The sequence below is a fragment of the Sminthopsis crassicaudata genome, chromosome 6, assembly GCF_048593235.1.
Source record: "Sminthopsis crassicaudata isolate SCR6 chromosome 6, ASM4859323v1, whole genome shotgun sequence".
Lineage (NCBI taxonomy): Eukaryota > Metazoa > Chordata > Mammalia > Dasyuromorphia > Dasyuridae > Sminthopsis > Sminthopsis crassicaudata.
This window is the reverse complement of record NC_133622.1, coordinates 189324592-189345292: the sequence shown is the minus strand read 5'-3', so window position 1 is coordinate 189345292 and position 20701 is coordinate 189324592. Positions and strand designations below refer to the sequence as shown.

At 33.7% G+C, this 20701-nt stretch overlaps 1 protein-coding gene across 1 annotated transcript in view; it reads right to left on the bottom strand.

Annotated features, from left to right (window-relative positions):
- LETM1 (leucine zipper and EF-hand containing transmembrane protein 1) overlaps positions 1 to 20701 on the bottom strand; it is a 78822-nt gene that overhangs the window by 15469 nt on the left and 42652 nt on the right. The window contains 6 exon segments of the mRNA XM_074272563.1: positions 586 to 774; positions 3421 to 3552; positions 9818 to 9937; positions 14085 to 14288; positions 16754 to 16891; positions 17376 to 17519. Coding sequence (XP_074128664.1) covers positions 586 to 774; positions 3421 to 3552; positions 9818 to 9937; positions 14085 to 14288; positions 16754 to 16891; positions 17376 to 17519 — 927 coding nt within the window.

The following is a 20701-nucleotide window of genomic DNA, read 5'->3' as shown; positions in this document are numbered from 1 at the left end:
CAATTGTAATAGATAATACATGAGTGATAAAGTTTTATTTCCTGACTTTCTCCAGTAATGCTCAGCAGTTCTTAACTATAAACAGAGTAAGCATATGATAAGAACAATTCAAGGATTAAGATTAGAGGGATGGAAATAATACAAAGGTCACAAATTGAGAGATTCTAGTAGGGTGATAGGACTAGTGAAATAAAGTTTATGAGTTCATGATTGGCAACTAGACAAATAAAAGCACAGCAAAGAAGATGAAGAAAAGCAAATGATCTAGATCTTAGATGGGTCACAAAATGAAACAAAAATTAAAATAAAGTAAAAACATTTGTCCAAGTACCTTTGAGAACAAATGTTGTGGGAAGATTTGAGAATGAGAAAGGAAAATAATGGAACTTATAAAAATTGCTGAAAATTTGTTTTTATTTGTCCCCGAATACCACTATTTCCATTCATATTTTCTAAATATATATGAATGCAAAGAATTTATATATTTAGAGCGAAGAATCTCCAGATTAAATAGACACATGTTAAAGATCTAAACACCCAAGAAAGCACAACCACTCCCACCATAATTGCACATATGAAAACTACCTTTCCAGATGCTTCCTCCTGCAGAATTTCTCGGGCCTTCTCAGCAGCTTCAGTCAGCCTCTCCTGCTCTTCCTTCTCTTTATTTTCCTGTCTAATGGCTGCTTCTTCCATCAGAGTGGCTTCCAGCTTAGCTTTATTGTCTACTTTCTCACCTTCAACCTCAGCAGCTTTGACTTTGGCTTCTTTGGCCTATTAAAAAAAAAAAAAAAAAATCCAAGATACTGTAATAATCTATGTCCTACAGGAAGTGGTGGTGCTTCTGAATAGTCTAAAAAGGATATTTGTAACGAAGTTAGGGGAAACCCACCCTGCAACACCACATGCTAATGTTTTAAAATTGCTACATTTTCTTTCCTTCTGCAGCTATACAAAGGAAATATCAAAATCCAGATGTGAATTCTAAAGAGTCAAAACCTGGAAAGTCAATATCATAGAACATTTGATGATATTTCAGGCCTTTCTATACACAAGGATTACACAGGGACAACTAGGTGGCACAATGGATAGAGCACCAGCCCTGAAGTCAGGAGGACCTGAGTTCAAATCGGGTCTCAGACACTTAACACTTCTTAGCTGTGTGACCCTGAGCAAGTCACTTAAGCCCAATTGCTTCAGTAACAAAAAAACAAACAAACAAACAAATAAACAAACAAACAAAAAACAGGATTGCACAGGGGCACAAAAGTGTCTGGCAATGATGCCCAATTTATAGAAGCACCAACAAGGAAAAATATCTATTTTGTACCTGATTCTCATTAACAAGGATGTTTAAGAAGTTAAAATATTAGGATTCCTGTCAGGGGATGGGAGAGGGGAACCTAATAACTTCAAAAATTTGTGATTGAAAAGAACTCCGAATATACTCTAAAAAGCACCAAAGACTTGGGAGGGAAATTTTTCCAAAATTTCAGAAAAAAAAAAAAAGAATCTGATGAGACTAGAACTGAAAACAAAATTCTAAAGATATGAGGGGAAACAGTTTCAATGAGGAAAAAAATGAGATTTGTAAAAAGAAACCAATAAGATACATACAACCAACCACCTTGAATTTTAAAAAGAAATGTACAAAAGAGAAAAATCAGGTTAGTAACAAGGATAAATATAAGAACACATTCTGAAGTAAGTCTGAAGCTAAGGACAACAAAATTGATTGGTTTTAGGGACTAAGGATGCCAAGAATTAAATTTTTTAAGCTATTTTGGGAAATTACAGTAACAAAGGTACAGAACACCTTTGCTTATGGGTAGGTGGAATTATAACTGACAAAATTGAGACACCTAAATTGCTTAAATCTGATTTGGCATCTGTTTTTTCAGCAAAAAAAAAAAAAAAAAGGCCTTGTATTGGGGAAAAAAAGACAAAAATGACCATAGGAAGATGACACTTGTTGAGACCCTGAATCTCTTAGAATAAGCCAGAGTCAGGATAAGTAAAAGTCTTTATTCTTGGTCTTTGGGATCACAGTCAGGGGATTAGATTTAGCAAACTCCATACCTCCTTCCTCTCTTTCCACTGCCAAAAGAATGAATCTACTCCTCCTACTCCACCTACTGATCTCACTTCCCCTTCTTTGTCCACACCCACCACAGCACAGCACAGCCAGCACAGAATAGTTAAGAAGGATCATCCTCCAAACATATGTTAATAGAGAATTGTCCAATTGGCAATTAGCCCTATGGGCTAGGTCACCTTGCATCTGGCTCAGTTCTAGCCCTTTACATCACCCACACAAGGCCTACTCCAGCAAACTAGCAGAGGAATATGCCAGGATCCACAGTGCCAAAATTTTGTGGTCAACCATGAAATCCTATTTTTCACCCTCATTAAATGATTAAATTCCACAGCTCTTCCTCAGGACAATATATAGTGCCAACGGCCACTGTGGAATAACTACATCTATGTTACTAATTGTTCAGATATGTGTGGTTGGGTCTACCAACTTGAGATCTAGTCCAAAAAAGAAGGAATAACGTAACTAGCCAGTGAATGAATGGCATATATATTTTCCAATGTTTTAGCACTGAAAAAGGTATCCCATTTTTTCCCTGTTCTGTGGTCACACAAAGATCTTCAAAATAGAGATCATGAAAGTACAATATTAAGTCATTTTCCTTATTTCTCCAGTGGTAGAGATCTTTTGCCATCTTCACCTCTAACATTCCTGACTGGTGTAAAGGAAAAGTGCCAACCAGTATTGGAGACTGAAGACCCAATTAAGTACTGGCTTCCCAACAATTATTAAAGGTTCTTAGGGCAAACTATAACACTTCTATATCTCAGTTTCTTCATCTGTAAAATGGGGATAACAACAGTTGTACTCTTCTCCTTCACAGGACTATTATGAGGACAGCATTTGTAAATTCTGGAATGCTACCGAAATAATAATACTATGGGAAGTAACTTCTATGTTTCTCTTCAACAGAGCTTTGCCCAAGGCCTAGCCCATGTATCTCTTCCTTAGATGGTCCTTCTTTGATCAGCGAACTTCAAGAAAGCTCTTTGCTACTAGTACCATGTCCTTTTCACATATTCTATCTTGCAACTTCATTAAACATTTCTCCTAGTAATATTATCTTATCAGTCAGATAGCAAGTCCCTTGAAACAGAACTTGGTTAGACCATTCTGCTACCTTTGGCCTCACAGTTTTCCCAGAAAAGTGAAGCCCCAAAATGCCTGCTGCTATTAATAAGGAGAGGGTACTGTTGAGGAACAAGTGGCTATCTAAAAAATGTCATCTTAACAAGGCAATGATTTATAGAAATTTCTATTTATAGATTCAGGAAAAAAGACTAAAATTAAAATGTCTTCCTTGTATTTAAATATGCCATACTTACTGCACTCTCTGGAAGAGTTTGTAATGTTGTTTTGAGTTGATCAGCTGGAGAAAGAGTATCAGGAAGATACATAGCTCTGGATAAGAGAAGTAACGAAGTAGGGATTTCTTGGTTCAGATGTAGGTCTAACCACTACAATTCAAAAGAGATAACATTTTACAAAATATGTTTTGTTTTTCAATTTGCTCCTACACATAACATACAATGACACTCTAGTAAGATCCTATCAGATTCAGAATCAGATGAAATAACTTTCTCAAGGTTTGTTTTTTTTTTTGTTTTGTTTTTTTAACAGATCGCTCAGATAGTTTTTTGAAGATACAGTATTATGTACTAGGCAAGGTGCTGGATTTTGGAATCAGATTGAAACCCATCAATTACTCTCTATGTAAGGCAAATGATTTAAATCTTTCTGGGTCATGTTTCCTCATCTATTTAAAAGGAGAGAATTAGATTAAATGATCTCTAAGGACCCTTGTATCTCTACTTGGGAGAGAGCAATAATGTCCTCCTTCCACAACAATCTTCTGTTGGCAGAATAAGCACAGCCCCAAATTCTTTCAAAAGAAGGTTTTATGACATAGTTTCACCTTATCCTCTCTTTTGCTCCTCTATTCCAGGCAAATTGTAGTTATCAATGTCTTTTCTTAAACACAGAATCCAGAAATGGACTTAATATTCTAGATAAGACCTGATCACTGTAGAAGAACAAAGAAGTATCATCTTCCTTACTCTGTATCTTTGAGGAAGGAAGTTCCCCAAACTTTTTTTTTTTAAGAGGCTACTCTACATTTCTCTAAAGTCTTGAGTTCATTAGTAGGGAATAGAAAAAGAAAGCTGTAACAGTCAAGAACTTGATCTAGAATAAGTCTGGGATTTCTGCTCCTAAACTGTCAATGAGAAAGCAGCAGTCTGGAAGCCAGAAGTTTCCATGAGATGAGAGTAAAAGAACATTAGATTTGAAATTAGAGAGTCCAGATACAATCATATTCCTTTAGTAGCCTTGGGACAATCTCTTTGAGTTGTTTCATTGTATTACTTGATACTATTCTTAATGTATCTATGAATGCAGACACATGCACAAACATCTACATCCATGACAGGCAAAAGAATACAGAGGAGATGGAAAGTTAGCCTAGAAGTCAAGATGTCCACCTTTTACATACACAGACTGGGCAAGTCATCCTCCTCTGATGCTCTAAGCAGCTCGCTAAGACTAAATTCACAGAGCAGTTACAGATCTGTATTGATAGATATTTAAAAGTTCTGTATATGTAGTTCATTTCCCATTTTCTCCAGCACATTGCCTGCTTAGTCATCACCTTCTCCTCTTCTCTCAGCCTTCTGGTAATCTTTCTGGTTTTCCTTCTCTGTTCTTATCCTGCTGCTTTCAAATATGCTCAAGTCTCTCATTCTTAAAACTACCTTCATTAGATCCTTCCATCTTCTCTAGTCAAAAAATAAAATAAAATCAATTTGAGAGGTAAAGACCCTCAGGATTTCTAGTCAAAACAGAAACAAGTGCCTTGTATACTCACGCTTAGCCATCATAATCCAAACAATGGCTGAGGCTTGAACTGGGATCTATTTTTGGCCATTTCCCCCACCCCATATTCAAATACATACATACACATATATCTTAAACTATATTAGACTTCTACATATACGGAATATACACGTACATACACATAAACATTTAAGTTGCAAATAAATGAAGGCTTAAACTAATTAGTACAGCAGCTAGAAATTCTACAAACTATTAGATAGAATAATAGCCTTCTAAAATGAGATGATTAACGTTTTGCTACCCCTCATTTATAGAGGAAGAGAGGGAAGGAAGAAAAGGAATAGAAAAAGGAGGAGGGGAGGAAGGATCTTTCTGATGTTAGACCCAGAACACAGTACATTGCTCCAATTAACTGGAAGCAGAACATCTATTTTCTAATTGATTTCCCAGTGATTACTGTAGATTTTAATTGATTTATATTTGGTCTCTCTTCCTCAATGGGCAACAAGACATTTATTGCAATGGTTTTTTTTATACAAAACCTTTTTAATTTAATATAATCAAAATAATCTATTTTGAATTTCATGCTTCTTTGGCCATAAATTACTTCCTTCTCCACAGATCAGAGGGATAGTCTATCTCTTGTTCTCCTAATCTGCTTATAGTACCACCCTTTATGTATAAAACATGAGCATATTTTGACCATATCTTGATATAGGGTGTTAAGTGCTAGTCTGTGCCTAATTTCTGCCATATTATTTTCCGATTTTCCTAGCATTTTTTGGTCAAATAAGGAGGTCTTATCCCAGAAACTGGGGTCTTTTGGGTTTATCAAACATTAGATTATAACAGTTATTGACTATTGTGCTTTGTGAACCTAATCTATTCCACTGATCCACTACTCTATTTCTTAGCCAGGTACCAAATGGCTTTGATGACTGCTGCTTTATAATGTACTTTTAGGTCTGGTTCAGATAGGCCATTTTCCTTTGCATATTTTAAAAATTAATTCCCTTGAATGACCAACAGGATGATTTCAGAAAGGCCTGGAGAGACTTACATGAACTGATGCTGAGTGAAATGAGCAGGACCAGGAGATCATTGTATACCTCAACGTGGCCCTCTCCCAACAATGAGATGAACCAAATCAGTTCCAATAGAGCAGTAATGAACTGAACCAACTACACCCAATGAAAGAACTCTGGGAGATAACTGTGAACCACTACAAAGAATTCCCAATCCTTCTATTTTTGTCCACCTGCATTTTGGATTTCCTTCACAGGTTAATTTTACACTATTTCAAAGTCCGATTCTTTTTGTTCAGCAAAACAACTGTTTGGTCATATATACATATATTGTATTTAATTGATACTCTAACATATTTAACATGTATTGGTTGACCTGCCATCTGGGGGGAAGGGGGGAAAGGAGGGGAAAAATTGGAACAAAAGGTTTGGCAATTGTCAATGTTGTAAAATTACCCATGCAAATATCTAACAAATAAAAATTATTTTAAAAAAAAGAATGAATGGACAGTGAGGCACTTCTGAGGAAAAAATACTAATTAAGAGGTTAGATTGTGTGATCCAAGACAATTCCAAAAGACTCCTAGTGAAAAATGCTCTCTACCTCTAGAGAGATAATTGTTGGAGAATGAAGCTTATCATTATGAAAATATGAAAAAAAAAAAAAATTTAATTCCCTTGAAATTCTTGACATTTTGTTCTTGAAGGTGAATTTTGTTATTAGACAGAACTGTCAATTTTACTGTATTAGCTCAGCCTCCCCATGAGCACTTGAAATTCTTCCAATTGTTTAGATACAACTTTATTTGTGTGAAATGCGTTTTATAATTGTGTTTACCTAGTTCCTGATTTTGTCTTTGCAAGTAGACTCCCATATATTTTATATTATCTGTAGCTATTTTAAATGGGATTTCTCTATCTTTTACTACTGGACTTTGTTGATAACATACAGAAATGCCAATTACTTATGTGGGTTTATTTTACATCCTAACCTTTGCTAACATTATTTCTAGTAGTTTTTAGGTGATTCTCTAGGATTCTTTAAGTATGCCATCATATAACTGCAAAGAGTGATAATTTTGTTTCCTCATTACCTACTCTAACTCCTTCAATTTCTTTTGTTATTGCTAAATCTAACATTTCTAGTACAATACCGAATAGTAGCATTAATAGTAGGCAACATTGTTTTCTCCCGATGTTAGTGGGGATAATTCTAGTTTATCCCCACTACATACAGTGCTTGGCTGATGGTTTTAGGTAGATGCTACTTATTTTAAGGAAAACTTCTTTTACTCCTATGCTCTCTAGTTTTTTTTAATAGGAATGGGTATTGGAATAGGACTTTTATTTATTTTATTTATTTTAAATTAAAGCTTCTTATTTTCAAAACATATGCATGGATAAATTTTCAGCATTGATCCTTGCAGAACCTTGCATTCCAAATTTCCCCCACTCCTTCCCCTAGATGGCAACTAATCCAATATATGTTAAACATGTTAAAAATATGTCAAATCCAATATATGTATACATACTTATATAATTATCTTGCTACACAACAAAAAAAATCAGATCAAAAAGAAAAAAATTTAGTAAAAAAAAAAAATGCAAGCAAACAACAAAAAGAATGAAAATACTATGTTGTGAATCACAGTGAGTCCCCACAGTCCTCTCTTTGGGTGTAGATGGCTCTCTTCATCATAAGATCATTGAAACTGGCCTGAATGATCTCACTATTGGAGATCCACATCTAACAGAATTGATCATCCTATAATCTTGTCTCTCCAGGCCTCTCTGAAATCTTCCTGCTGATTGTATTTCAGAGAACAATAATATTCCATAACATTCACATACCATAACTTATTTAGCCATTCCCCAACTGATGAGCATCCACTCAGTTTCCAGTTATTTGCCACTACAAAAAGGGCCGCCACAAACATTTTTGAACATGTGTGTTCCTTTCCCTCTTTTATGATCTCTTTGTGATATAAGCCCGACCTAAAATTATGTTATAAAGCAGTGGTTATCAAAACCATTACAGAGATTAAGGGAAAAGATGCTTTAAATCACTACTGATCAGAGAAATGCAAATCAAGACAACTCTGAGGTACCACTTACACACGTCTCAGATTGGTTAAGATGACGGGAAAAGATAATGACAAATGTTGGAGGGGATGAGGGAAAACTGGGACACTGATGCATTGTTGGTAGAGTTGTGAACTGATCCAACCATTCTGGAGTGCAATTTGGAACTATCAAAGGGTTTTCAAAATGTGTATTCCCTTTGATCCAGCAATGTTTTTACATTTATTAAATAATATACTAAAAGCAGGGACCAAGCTGTTACCAAAGCTTAGACACTCCTACACACACACACACACACACACACACACACACACACACACACACACACACACACACATCTCTCTCTTTCTGTTTCTTTCTCTCTAACAAAGAGAGAGAGGCCATCATTTCAATTTGACCCTATATAACCTATACCTATAACTGGTTTACTTAGGTGGTGATAATGAAACCAAGATTTCTAATTTTCTTTCTCCAAATGATGATGATCTAGGGATTTCAAGATGATTTCAACATTACTCCATCTCCCTCCCTTGGGTCCATTTATATATCTAAAACATCAGGGAAACAGAATGAGGAATTCTTCCATGCTGATTTGTTAAGCTCAGGATACACTGTTTTTTCCTCATGCCAATTGTCGCAACTTACCAGCCTTTCCACAAGTAATTATCTCTGTCCTAAATTCACACTTTTCTTCTTTGACACTGTTTCGCATTTGTACAAATTATTTAACATTGTAGTTCAATTCCCAATTTCTCAGCATTGATAATTTCAGGATTTATATCTCCCAGATTCTTGATAATGTCCTGGTCTATATTAAATGATTATGGTAGTGTATGTAAGAAACATCAGTCAGATGAGCTAAATGATCTAACAAAACCATCTGAGCAAAAGATTGCACCAAATTTTTTGAGCCACTTCTGATTCTGAATTAGTCCCAAAAGTTACCTGAACTCTTTTGGTTAGTTTCTAAAACCCAAGTATGCAGGTCTTCTACTGGTATTTGCAGTTATGATCTACAGGGAATACTAAAATGGACTCAGACCATAGAATGAATCACTCAAGGAAAAATCAGCATGTTAAGAAAATCACACAAGCCATTACCTGCAAATAACCCCATTAAAAAATGTCCCAATCCCTATTTCTATACTTATAGAACAGGGATAAAGCTTCTAGTCTAAGTCAAAAGATTACTTCACTCCTTTCCACGAAAAATAAAGATTAATTCCTCACCACTTGGCAGTTTATTATAGTATCTTTGAAATATATAGATACTTTGTTTCTGCTTATTAGTAATCATCTAGAAGGCCCAAGATGAAAACAATTTCATTTTATTTATTAGCAATGCAGTCATATAATAAGGCCAATTTGAGGTTCAGAAATTTTCTACTGATTTGGTTCATTTATGTTTGTTCTGGCTTAAAGAACAGAATTTTCATCATTTCTGAAATTGTATTCTAAGGAAGACAAAAGAAATTTTCAGGTGAAATTTGTAAATGCTAACAACATTATTCCCTTTAAAATATAAAATATATAACAAAAATAGTTATCGCAAGTGATTTTTCAGAATAACTTAGCATCTCAAAACAGTAATTATTCCAATCCATTCTGCAACAAGCATAACTGAAGGTCTGTAAAAAGTCACAAGGCTGAGAATAGCTATCAAGTCAAATGAATGTGTGATTTTTCAGTCACTTTGTTATTCTTAAAAATAGCCCACAAATTATCTACTACATCCACAACTTAATTTGCATAAAATTTAGCAATTCCTCATTCTGTTATTTACCTGTTGAAGTTGTTCCCTGAGACGTTCCTCTGTAACTCCCAATGCCCTCATACCTCGTGCCCTACAAGCAGCCTGTAATTCCTTGACATTCAGAGTATCTACTCCTTCCTCAGCAATTAGCTGTAAAATAAAATGAAATCTGTCAGCCATATTACTCAACACTGTTTTAGACCATTTAAAATAACTAGATAGTATAAAACACCCAAGAGTATACCTACCAAAATAGACACAGAAACTATAAAAACATAAACATATATATTTTCATACAAATAAAGCTATATCTAAATAATTGAAGATTTGTTCATCAGTAGGTAAAGTCAACATAAAAATTTTAATAACAATTTTATCTAATTATTTATAATGCCATCCCAATTAAATTATTTAAAAATTATCTTCCTGAATTAAAAAATTATAATAACAAAATGCATTTGGAAAAACAAAAAGACAGAAAATGCAATGAGATCAGAGGAAAAAAAAACTTCTAACGGGAGCATATTTAATAGTATCAGACTTTAAACTAAAGTATAAGATAATTACAAGAAAATTAAATTTTCCTGCATAAATAAAACCTATACAACCAAGAATAAAAGGAATGCAGAAAATTGGGGGGAAAATTTCATAAATAATCATTCAGAATTACATAGCTTACTAGTATAGTCACATATACACACACACATACATACATATTTAGTATGTACGAATAAAATATACATGTATGTTCATTGATAGATTATATGAGTATGTATCCATGCTTAAAGATAACTTTTCAGGAAAACGGGAAATAAAGTAAAAACTACAAAGCAGAGAACAAAAGAAAATCTACAAGGAAGAAAAAAAAAAAGCCGGACAGCTTTTTCAAAATGGAAATTTGTTTTATATCGAATCCTGTCTTAGGATCTGCTGTGTACATTACAATGTTTTGGGGGTTTTTTTCCCTTTTCTTATTTTTGAATTTAAAATAAATTTTAAAACTTTAAATAAAATATAATCATCTCAAAAATGTGTTTTTTTTAAATCACTAAAGGTTTTGTGAAGTCATGATTAACACAACAGATTAATAAGCTCTAATTTATAAACTAGTTCTTTCATATCAAGGTTTGTCCAAACTTTTTAAGAGACAGCATCAAAACATAGTTCTAAATTAAAACACATCTTAATTTTAGAGCTACATTTTTTAACATGTTTAGTTAAAAGCATCAAGAACTTTCAGGAGGTGGGGAATTGAGAAAATAAGAGAATAAGATATGCAAAGGGAAAACTACAGAGAATACAGGGCCCAGGCCTGATCATTGAGAAATGTGATGAAAGATACATGATATACAGGAGACGTAAGTAGGGAAGCTGGCTGATAGAAAGGAATTACCAGAAAAGTAAGCAGATAAGGCAAGTGCACTATTCCGCTGTGGAAGCAAAAGAGCTACAGACCCCATGGATTTTAGGAATGAGACAAGACCATGAAAAAATGAACAGGGAAAAATTTAAATGCTAGTGAAATCCAACAGTGGCTAAGAGTTCTAGTTTTCCTATTTACTTTTATTTAGATAATAGCCACTAGGGGCTACTATCATGTCAAAATATTTAATATTTGAAAAAAAAGATTTAAATAAAAACGCATGAAAAATTTAACTTACAGACTGATTTTATAGCTAAAAAGTGGGTGCACGTGTGAGTATCCATGACTACGTGGACACAATTCATCCACAAAGCCTTTTTCTATTGATAGGACCTGCTAGACCTTACATAGGCCTAGCTTGCCTCCATAAACATAATAGGCACAGAAGAAAGCTGCAATAGAAGGGTTTTCCTTTCAAAATAGCAAATAAACAAAAATAGTAAAACTGCAAAACAATATAGCCCAATGATAGAAAGTAAGACCACTGAAAGATCCTTGACAATTATGTAGGGAACATACTGACCTTTAGAAAAGCACACGTTAACATTACTTCCCAATTACATTCTAATCTGTTTAACATCTTTGATCTAGACAAATTCCCCATAGTAACACAACTATGAATTAAACACCTATGAATAATGAACATTTATATAGTACATTTCACTGTGCAAAGTACTTTACATTGTCTCAAATGATCCTGAAATCAAATCAAATGAGTCCTGTAAAGTGGGAAATACAGGTATCACTACTCCTGTTCTTACAAATGAGGAACTGGAACCTGAGGGATGTTGAATTGATGATTATCCACAGTCGTCATAATAGGTGCAAGCCCTAAAAGCAGAATCTAAATAAGGGTCCCCTAATCCTAAACCCAGCATTCTAGTACTTCACACATACTGTACTGTAAATTCAACAGCCACAATGGAGAAAAGTTTTAAGAATCCATTAGAACAAGTCTTTTAATATTGTGATGTAACAGGACTATTGGGAAATTGTAACCTTTTTGGTAGTAATATTTTTCTGCTAATTTATAAAAGGGCAGGGGAGGTTCTAGGGATGTTCATTTTCTAAATTTCAAGAAAGTTTAACAAAACGTATCATGAGTCCAATAGGCCAAGCTCCAGCATTTTAAGGCAAGTCACAAGATCTTGGGTAAAGGAGCCTTTAGATATCATCTGAAAATGAAAACAAGGTTATGAGAAGTGAAAGGACTTGGACAAAGGCCACGAGCAGCACTCAGGCTCAGAACCTAAGGCCAGTGCCAAGCTAGTAAAATCAAGAGACACCTTCTCAGAGTAAGGGAATAAATAAGACACAGAGAATTACAAAGGAAACCCATTTTATTGAAACAGTTATCAAGATATTAAAAAAAAAAAAAAAAAATCAACAGTCCTAGGTTAAGAATCTCTGATACAGAGAACTATTAATATGGAAACAATAGGAGAAACCAGCAATTTTCTTAATTGGTCATATAAAAATATCTTTCCTCATGGCTCTCTTTTAGGAGCTCCATTTCCAAAACAAAGATTTTTGGATTTAGAAAACTCAAGATATTACCTATAGTCGAGAAACTATGAAGCCTGCACTGAGGCAGACAGAATAGAAAATGAGCAGTGTTTGGGTGAGAAGACATACATAACAAGCAGATGTCACAGAAGCTCTGCAAAAGGTTATACTAGTGCCTTTTGCTTCTGACCTGCAAGTGGCTATTCAGTCCTAGGCCTTTTGCAATAATCCGAGCAAAAGAGCTTCTCAATCTAATTTCTAAATATATTTGTTTTAATCTATAAGCTCAGATGTGAAAAATATAGAGAAAAGATACTTTGGTAGATTCCAGAAACAAAATGTAGGGTGTTCCAAAAATCTCAGTATGGTTTTAAGCATAAGCCACTTCTGAAGTATTAAGTACCACAAACTTACAAAAAACATCTAAAAGACTAATTATTAAAAATGTTAACTATTGATACTTTGCTAAAATTCAAAATCACCATCTTGTGCTATATATCTATCAATTCTCAAATAAAATGAAAACAAAAACAACTTTTGAAATATTCAATTTTCAAACTTTGTTTTTAAAAAAAAATCTTTAGGGAGCAACTAGGTGGTGAGTGAATAGAGCACCAGACCTGAAGTCAGGAGGAGCTGAGTTCAAATCTGACCTCAGACACTTACCATCTAGCTGTGTGACCCTGGGAAAGTCACTTAACCAATTGCCTCAGAAAAAAAAAAAAAAAGAAAGAAAAAAGAAAAAAAAAAAAAAAACCCTTAAGGAGCTGTGGCTCAGTGCAAAAAGGAAATGCATTTGTAATTCTAGCCTTAATATCTTTCAAATAATATAGTTTAATGCATACATATCAGTTGTGATATAATCCCATAAGGAAAAGTGTAATGGAGATATATCAGATGACTGAGGGGACTTTCAAAGAAGTGAACTTACTCAAACAATCCCTTGGTCTGAGAAAGTATCATCCAGAAATTCATACACGGAACATGTAATGATAAAATATGTTCCTTCATTAAAATTAAAAATTTGCTACTCAGAATTCATAAAATTAATAAATGTAAAATAAATCTGAATAATTAAAAATTTGAAGTATTTTGGAGTAACGCTGTTATCATGCATTATTTCTGAAATTATTAAAGCTCAAAACTGAACAAAGACTTTTGAAAAACTCAATACGTTTCAGTTAAACTTTCTTCTTGAAAAGGAAGAAAATTCATACCCCCAGAACTCCCTCCCTCTTTCCCCTTTTATAAATCGGCAGAGAAGTATAAGAATTCTAACCAAAAACTCTGCTACTAATGCCCCTGAAAATATCAGAGAGTACCTCTGTCAGTTTGCTAGCTGCTCACTCTGCTCTCTTGTCCACCTACCTTGTCATCTGCTTTCATTGACCGCAGTCTCATAATCAACTGAAAACGCAAAAAGTTGTTTGTCCCTATTGACTGCAGCTCCAGCAATCTACAGAGGGCCACCAACTGGGGTCTAGTCAAGTTATCCAGAGTCAGCTCATCTTCAAACAGCTTGGAAAAGCGCAAGATTTCCTCATTGGTGGGTCTCTCTCCAGTCTCTCGGATCTGCAAATCAAACAGGAAACAAAGACTATCCAATGGGTTTCACACAAATCAGCAACAGGCCTCAAGACACAGGAGGAACTCCATCACTCCCTCAATTCTAAGACTTGAAGCCTCATGGTACAGAACCCAGGGTTTTGTCCCGGGTTTCCCAGATAGGGCAAAGCATCTCCAAGAAAGAAAAGTCTCAAGGCATCTCATTCAACCAGAATCTGAATGAGAACCACCCTTATTCTTTTATCTCCAAACTATTCCATTTTTAACTGACCTATATATTATTTATTTCTCATACTAGACCAAAATGTATCCCTCTATAACTTCCTTCCATTCCTTCCTTCCTTCCTAACTCCTACCGTTATTCTCTGGGACCAAAATAAGAGAGTCGAATCATTGTTCCATAAAACCACCCTTCAAAATTTGAGAAGAATAGCACTTCAAAGTTCAAACCCTCTCGAGTTACCTATCTTTAAAAGACCTTTTATTTTTTAGGAATTACAAGTTGATTATCTGGCATCAAAACTCATGCAAACACTTCTAAAACAAATCTAACAATGTGTCAATGAACATAAGTATATTGAATATTCACATTCATTACTTATTCTGAATTTATTCTGAAAATGATCTTGGATGGGAGAGAGAAGCTTAAGAATCAAGGTGGATCATGTAAAAAAAAGAAAAAAAAAAACAAGAAAAAAAAAAACCACCCTTTTTTTGCATTAAGAACAGTCAAGCAATCATTTTTTTCAAGGGAATACTTATGCTACTAACTACTGAAGCTAAAATTACATATACTTACACTTAATGGAAATAGAACTTTTAGATAGTGATACAGATAACTGAGATGTATTGTGCTTTTGCATGAAGCCAAAGGTCTAGCAAAATAAAACTTAATTGTAGGGATTCAAAAACTCAATTTGCAAATGCTGAACAAAGGAATCCACCACAGACAAGGAATATGAGTCCTTTCTACTCGGGTTCAAATCACTTGAAAAATTGATAAAATTTTATTTTAACTGAGTCCTCTGATGCCCACTAATCACCAAAAAGCTATTTAGTCTTAGTGACTAACACATTCCAACAAGCCAGCTAGTTTCTGCATCAATATCTTCTTAAGCCACCCATTCTATTTGGGGACAAGTCCATGTACAAGGTCTTTTCATTGACTGAGCTGAAATTTGTCTCCCTGTAATTTCTACCCACTATCCCTTAACTTCTGTCCTCAGCGACCAAAAGGAATTCAATTTAATCCTTCCAAATATCACCCCACATGCAGCTGAACACAGAATCTCAAGAGAGGCTCAAGTACTCTCAATTTATAAGACTCCTTACTAATTGAAAAACCTTTCTTTTTTATGATCTCTCAGTTGCATTTGATGGTAACTACAATTGAAATCCAGGTGACAAGAAATTTATGGATACTTAGAATTTAACCTGATGACTGTGTATTCTGAATTTGAGAAAATATTGGAGAAAATCATCAAATGTGTTTCAAAAATCAAGTCTTGGCAGCAATGGAGTAAATATAAAAGCAATATTTTACTTTAGTCAAATCAACAAATATATAATAGCAAGTAATAATGAGAGTTCTCTTAGTCACATATTGTTTTAAAAGCAGAAATGTCAGCACAAGTCCAATTTTTCCCAATTTGAGATAAGCAAACATGAATAGATTTTGGTAACATGTTAAAAAACACTACTTCATTTTTAAGGGATCATCAGAAAAACAAGTGTCAAATATCAGTGTAATTTCTGAATAAAATGAAACTTTACCCTCTTAAGGTATCATTTTTTTTAAAAATTTACTTTCTTAGTCAATTTTTCTAAAATATATGGCATTTGCTTGTTTTAGTAAACACTATAATGAATTTAAATTTAACCATTCCTTGACAACATAAGATTATGAATGAGCACCAGTAACCATATCTGATCATGTTACTCCCTTGCTCCATATCTCTTCCTCAGTGACTCTATTATTCCTCTTCACACATGGTTTATTTACATCTGACTTCCTCTCAGGTCCAATTCCTTTGCACAGACTGTCTTTGAAGTCTCCAACCTCTAGCACAGTACCTTGCACATAAATGGGAAAACAAGGGCAACCTGGGATTCTGGTTCCAGCTTTATTACCAGCTAGTTTTCTGAATTTCAACAAATGACTAAATTTTTTCTGGACATTTATATTCGTAGCTAGAAAATGAGTCCCATTAAGCTCTAAAATTATATCTTTTTATTTAATAATTATGGTAAATTCTTTGTTGTTGTTAAAAAATGGCTGACTTCTATTCTGTCAACATGCTGTCATTTTTATGCCTCTTCTCTTACTATCAGGTAATCCTATCAAAATGACACATTTTTTGGATAATAATCTCAAAATTCACAACTGTTAAATTCCTTATGTAAACAGCTTCAAATACAAGTCAAACAAGTATTCTAAAACAAAACAAGTTAATGTAAGAAATCATATTCACCTTTTGAAAAAATTTCGAAAAGTCTTCCGTAGCATTTCCTTTAGCAGCTTTGTTTTTTAAGGCCATTTCCTCAATTGTGTCTTGAAGAAACTTAGCCACTTCAAGTTTTACTCTCAATTCTTTCTTCAGTCTCTCCTCCTATAAAAGGGGTTTAAAAAAAAAAAAAAAGAAAAAAAAAAAAGGAAGCTTTGGCTCACAGAAATATTTATTAATTCTGAAACTTGCCCTCCTATATCTCACTCAAGATTAGTTATATTCATGTCTCCTCACTGGATTCTGTAGAAACAGGGGAACTGCCATTTCAGCAGCAGAAATGGACCACTTTGTTATGGCTGACTGACTCAGTCACAGGAACAAAACAGCTTCCCTATTATTTCACTTTGGAATACAGATGACCAAAAAAAAAAAAAAAAAGTTTGTTTTACTTAAAATAAAATAGCATAATCAGGAAATCTGTAAGTCTGCTAAAAATTACAGTATTGCAATATAATGTTAACACAAAGTTTTCAAATTGACAACTATGGCTAACATCTAAAATTTGGCCAGTGAAGTGCAAAACTGTGTTAAGCAAAATCAAAAATCATTCATAAGTTAGTTCATTTTGACCCACATTAATTGTTACCTTTATGGACTGTGTCTCAAATGTTGATGGTAACATATTTGGGAAGAGCTTAACAGCAATTGGAAGCAGGAACTCCATAAATGGAACCACAATAAAGACTAAGAAAGGGACCAGGCGAAAAAGATCAGCACATATCCGAAGAAACTAGGGAAAAGAAAAATATTAGTGTATAACTAAAAAGCATTATTTTTACAAAGGAAGAATTTTTACTGCGTAAAAATCAACAATTACAATATATTACAAAGAAGAGCTGGCAAGTCTTTCTATCCCACAGATCTCTTCAAGAAGGACTGGATCACAACTTGCCACAGATGTACAAGGTTTCTGGCTTCAAATAAGGGTTAGACTAGAGGGATTCCAGCTACTTCTATATTGAGTTCCTTTAAAATCTAAGATTCTGAATCCATGAATTTTAATATATAGTCTACAAATTTTGATAGAATTTTTAAAGGTAAAACCTTTCTTTAAACCATGTTAATTCATATAGTATATTCATTCTAATATATTTTCATCATATATTCATGGCTATGTATTACAGGTGACAAAGCACAGAAAGTTTAACCTTCTTACAAGATTATCTAAAGCAGGCAGCTCACATTTCCCATTTTAGAAGGAAAGGGGCCCAATCCCAAGCGAGTTGAGTCAAGGTGAGCTATTTAAATAGTCTGACTGCCCAGGTAATAGAGATCCAATTATGTACATAGTAGATGTGAGGCTAGGAGGGGACATCTTACACCAGCCTCTCAGAACTCACCAATAAGGTGGACAATCTTGAAGATCTGAATAAGACTAATCCATTTTCTTTTCAAGGGTTTTTGAAAACCAAGGCCCTTGGGACAGTTAGATGATGTAGAAGATAGGGGAACAGGCCCTGGAGTCAGAAAGACCCAGTTCAAATCCAGTTTCAGACACTTAATGCATGACCTTTATTTCCAATTGTCTCAAGTCAAGTCATGAAGGGAAGAAAGAAGGAAAGAAGGAAAAAATAGGCCTTAAAGATAATTACATATAGTAGGCTTTAAAGATAATTATCCAACACCTAAAGTTGTAAAATATGATCTAGATTCCACAATTTCCATTTCTAAAACTCAACTGGTGCTGGAGACTTGGAACATGGTTGATGACTAAAGTGGAGTTTACCATTTACTATGTATACATGCTTCCAGAGGTTGCTAGCACACAGTGCTTATCTTTCTTTTCCTCACACCAGTAGAACTCTCAAGACACTGAGTTTCTTGGTGTATCAACATTAAATGATCTTGATTCAAGTGTTTTCTACTATTTCTCAAATAAACACCACAAAGAATTTGTTGCTCAAGGGGAATCTTTGAGAAATAAGTATTTTCAGTTTCTGCAAATAAACTATAATTTTAATTTTAAATATAAATTTAAATAATTTTAAAATGTATTTATTTAATATATTTTATATATAATAATAAAATAATAAATAAAATATATATTTATATAAATTTAAATAAATATAATTTTAATAATTAGAAAATTCTAAGCCAAGAAGAAAGATCAATGAGATTCAGCCTACTCTGAAATGCAGGCAGAAATGAGAATGCTTGAGTAGGAATTAGAAGTATAAATGATAAACAAAAGCATCTATGAGAACCATGAATTAATAGTACAAATAGACTAGAATCTTGAGTTGATGCCTAAGTAGACTATGACAGCAGTAAATTAAACTTACAAAACTTAAAGTAGGAAATAAATATACCATAGGCTCAGCTTGCAAGTGAGACAACAAAGCCTCTGCAATCTGGTAAAAGTGCCAATCTGATGATAGCTAAACACAACAATTGTCTTACAAAATTTCTAGCCTGCCAAGAACAATGCGTGCAGTTTAATAAATAACTTGCTTTCTAGAGCCAATATGTCAAAATTAAAATATTGTCAATGAAATTCTTAAATCCAAACAGAATCTCTGAAATTCAAGAGGAAAAAAAGTCCTGAAAAAACAATGACATGACTTTCTAGGATGAAGTTCTATTTGAAAAATGAAATCAGGCGTGGTGGATAGAGCACCAGCCTTGAATTCAGGAGGATCTGAGTTCAAATATGGTCTCAGACACTTAACACTTCCCAGCTGTGTGACCCCTGGGCAAGTCACTTACACCCCAGCCTCAGGAAAAAAAAAAAAAAAAAAAAAAAAAAAAAAAAAAAAAAGGAAAAAAAGAAAAATGAAATCACGACTTATTTTACTTTGGGAATATAGCCATGTCTTTAAATACATTTGTCTTCTTTTCCTCCAGTATTCATCATGAAACAAAGAATTCACAACTTAAAACAGTGTTAAAACTTAGGTGACAGCTGTTGGACTTGAGAGGGTTCAACAGTATATCTTTTTTTAGGTAAACAAAATATGTTGTAAATTCTTCGAATCAGTAATAACTCCCTGATAACTGGGAAAAAAAAAAGTAAAAATTAATGTTAAAGAAAAAAAAATTGACATCTGGAATAAGGATAGCTTGCTATTGTTCATTATTATATTTACTGGATATTAATTTCAAGATGATCCTAATAACTATCCTTTAGCATTGCTTTAAAGAAAAAATGATAAAAGCTGTAAAATAAAATGTTTATGAAAATGATGATTAACTTTTGTCTAAACAATTTTAAATTTTCATTGATACTTTTTAAGATCTATGCTAATTACTTATAATATAGTTTTAAAAATACACAGATGCAGGTTAAATAGCAATTAAATAACCAAAAATTTAAAGGGACCCCAAAGTACCAATGTGCTTCAATAGGGTTGTTGCAAAAATAATTTAGTTACAATACTTTAAAGAGCTAGGAACAAAGGATCAAGATTGTTAACAAGAAATCAATGAAAAAAATAGAGAGGAAAGAAGTCTAATAACAGATTTCAAAATTTATTACTGTTAATCATCCAAATTTGTTAATGGATAAGTAGAATTATTTAATCAATGAAACCTAGAGAATCACCTGAACACAGTTTTGATAATCCTAAAGACCTCAACTTTTAGAACAAGCTCATGATTTGCCAAAAACCATTGAGAAAACTGAAAAGTACTTTGACAGAAACTAGGCAGAGCTCAATATGCACAGAACATACACCAAGATGGATACATGATTTGGACATAAAAGCTAATATAAGCAATAAACCCAAAGACTCCAACTTCTGGGAGAAGAGTTCACTTTGCCAAAAATTGCTGAGAAAACTGGAAAATAGCATAACACCTAACACCTATACCAAGATAAGGTTGAAATAGGATCATAACTTAGACATAAAGGGTGATACTATTAAGCAAATTAGGAGAATAAGGGATAATATATCTCTCAGCTCTATGGGGAAG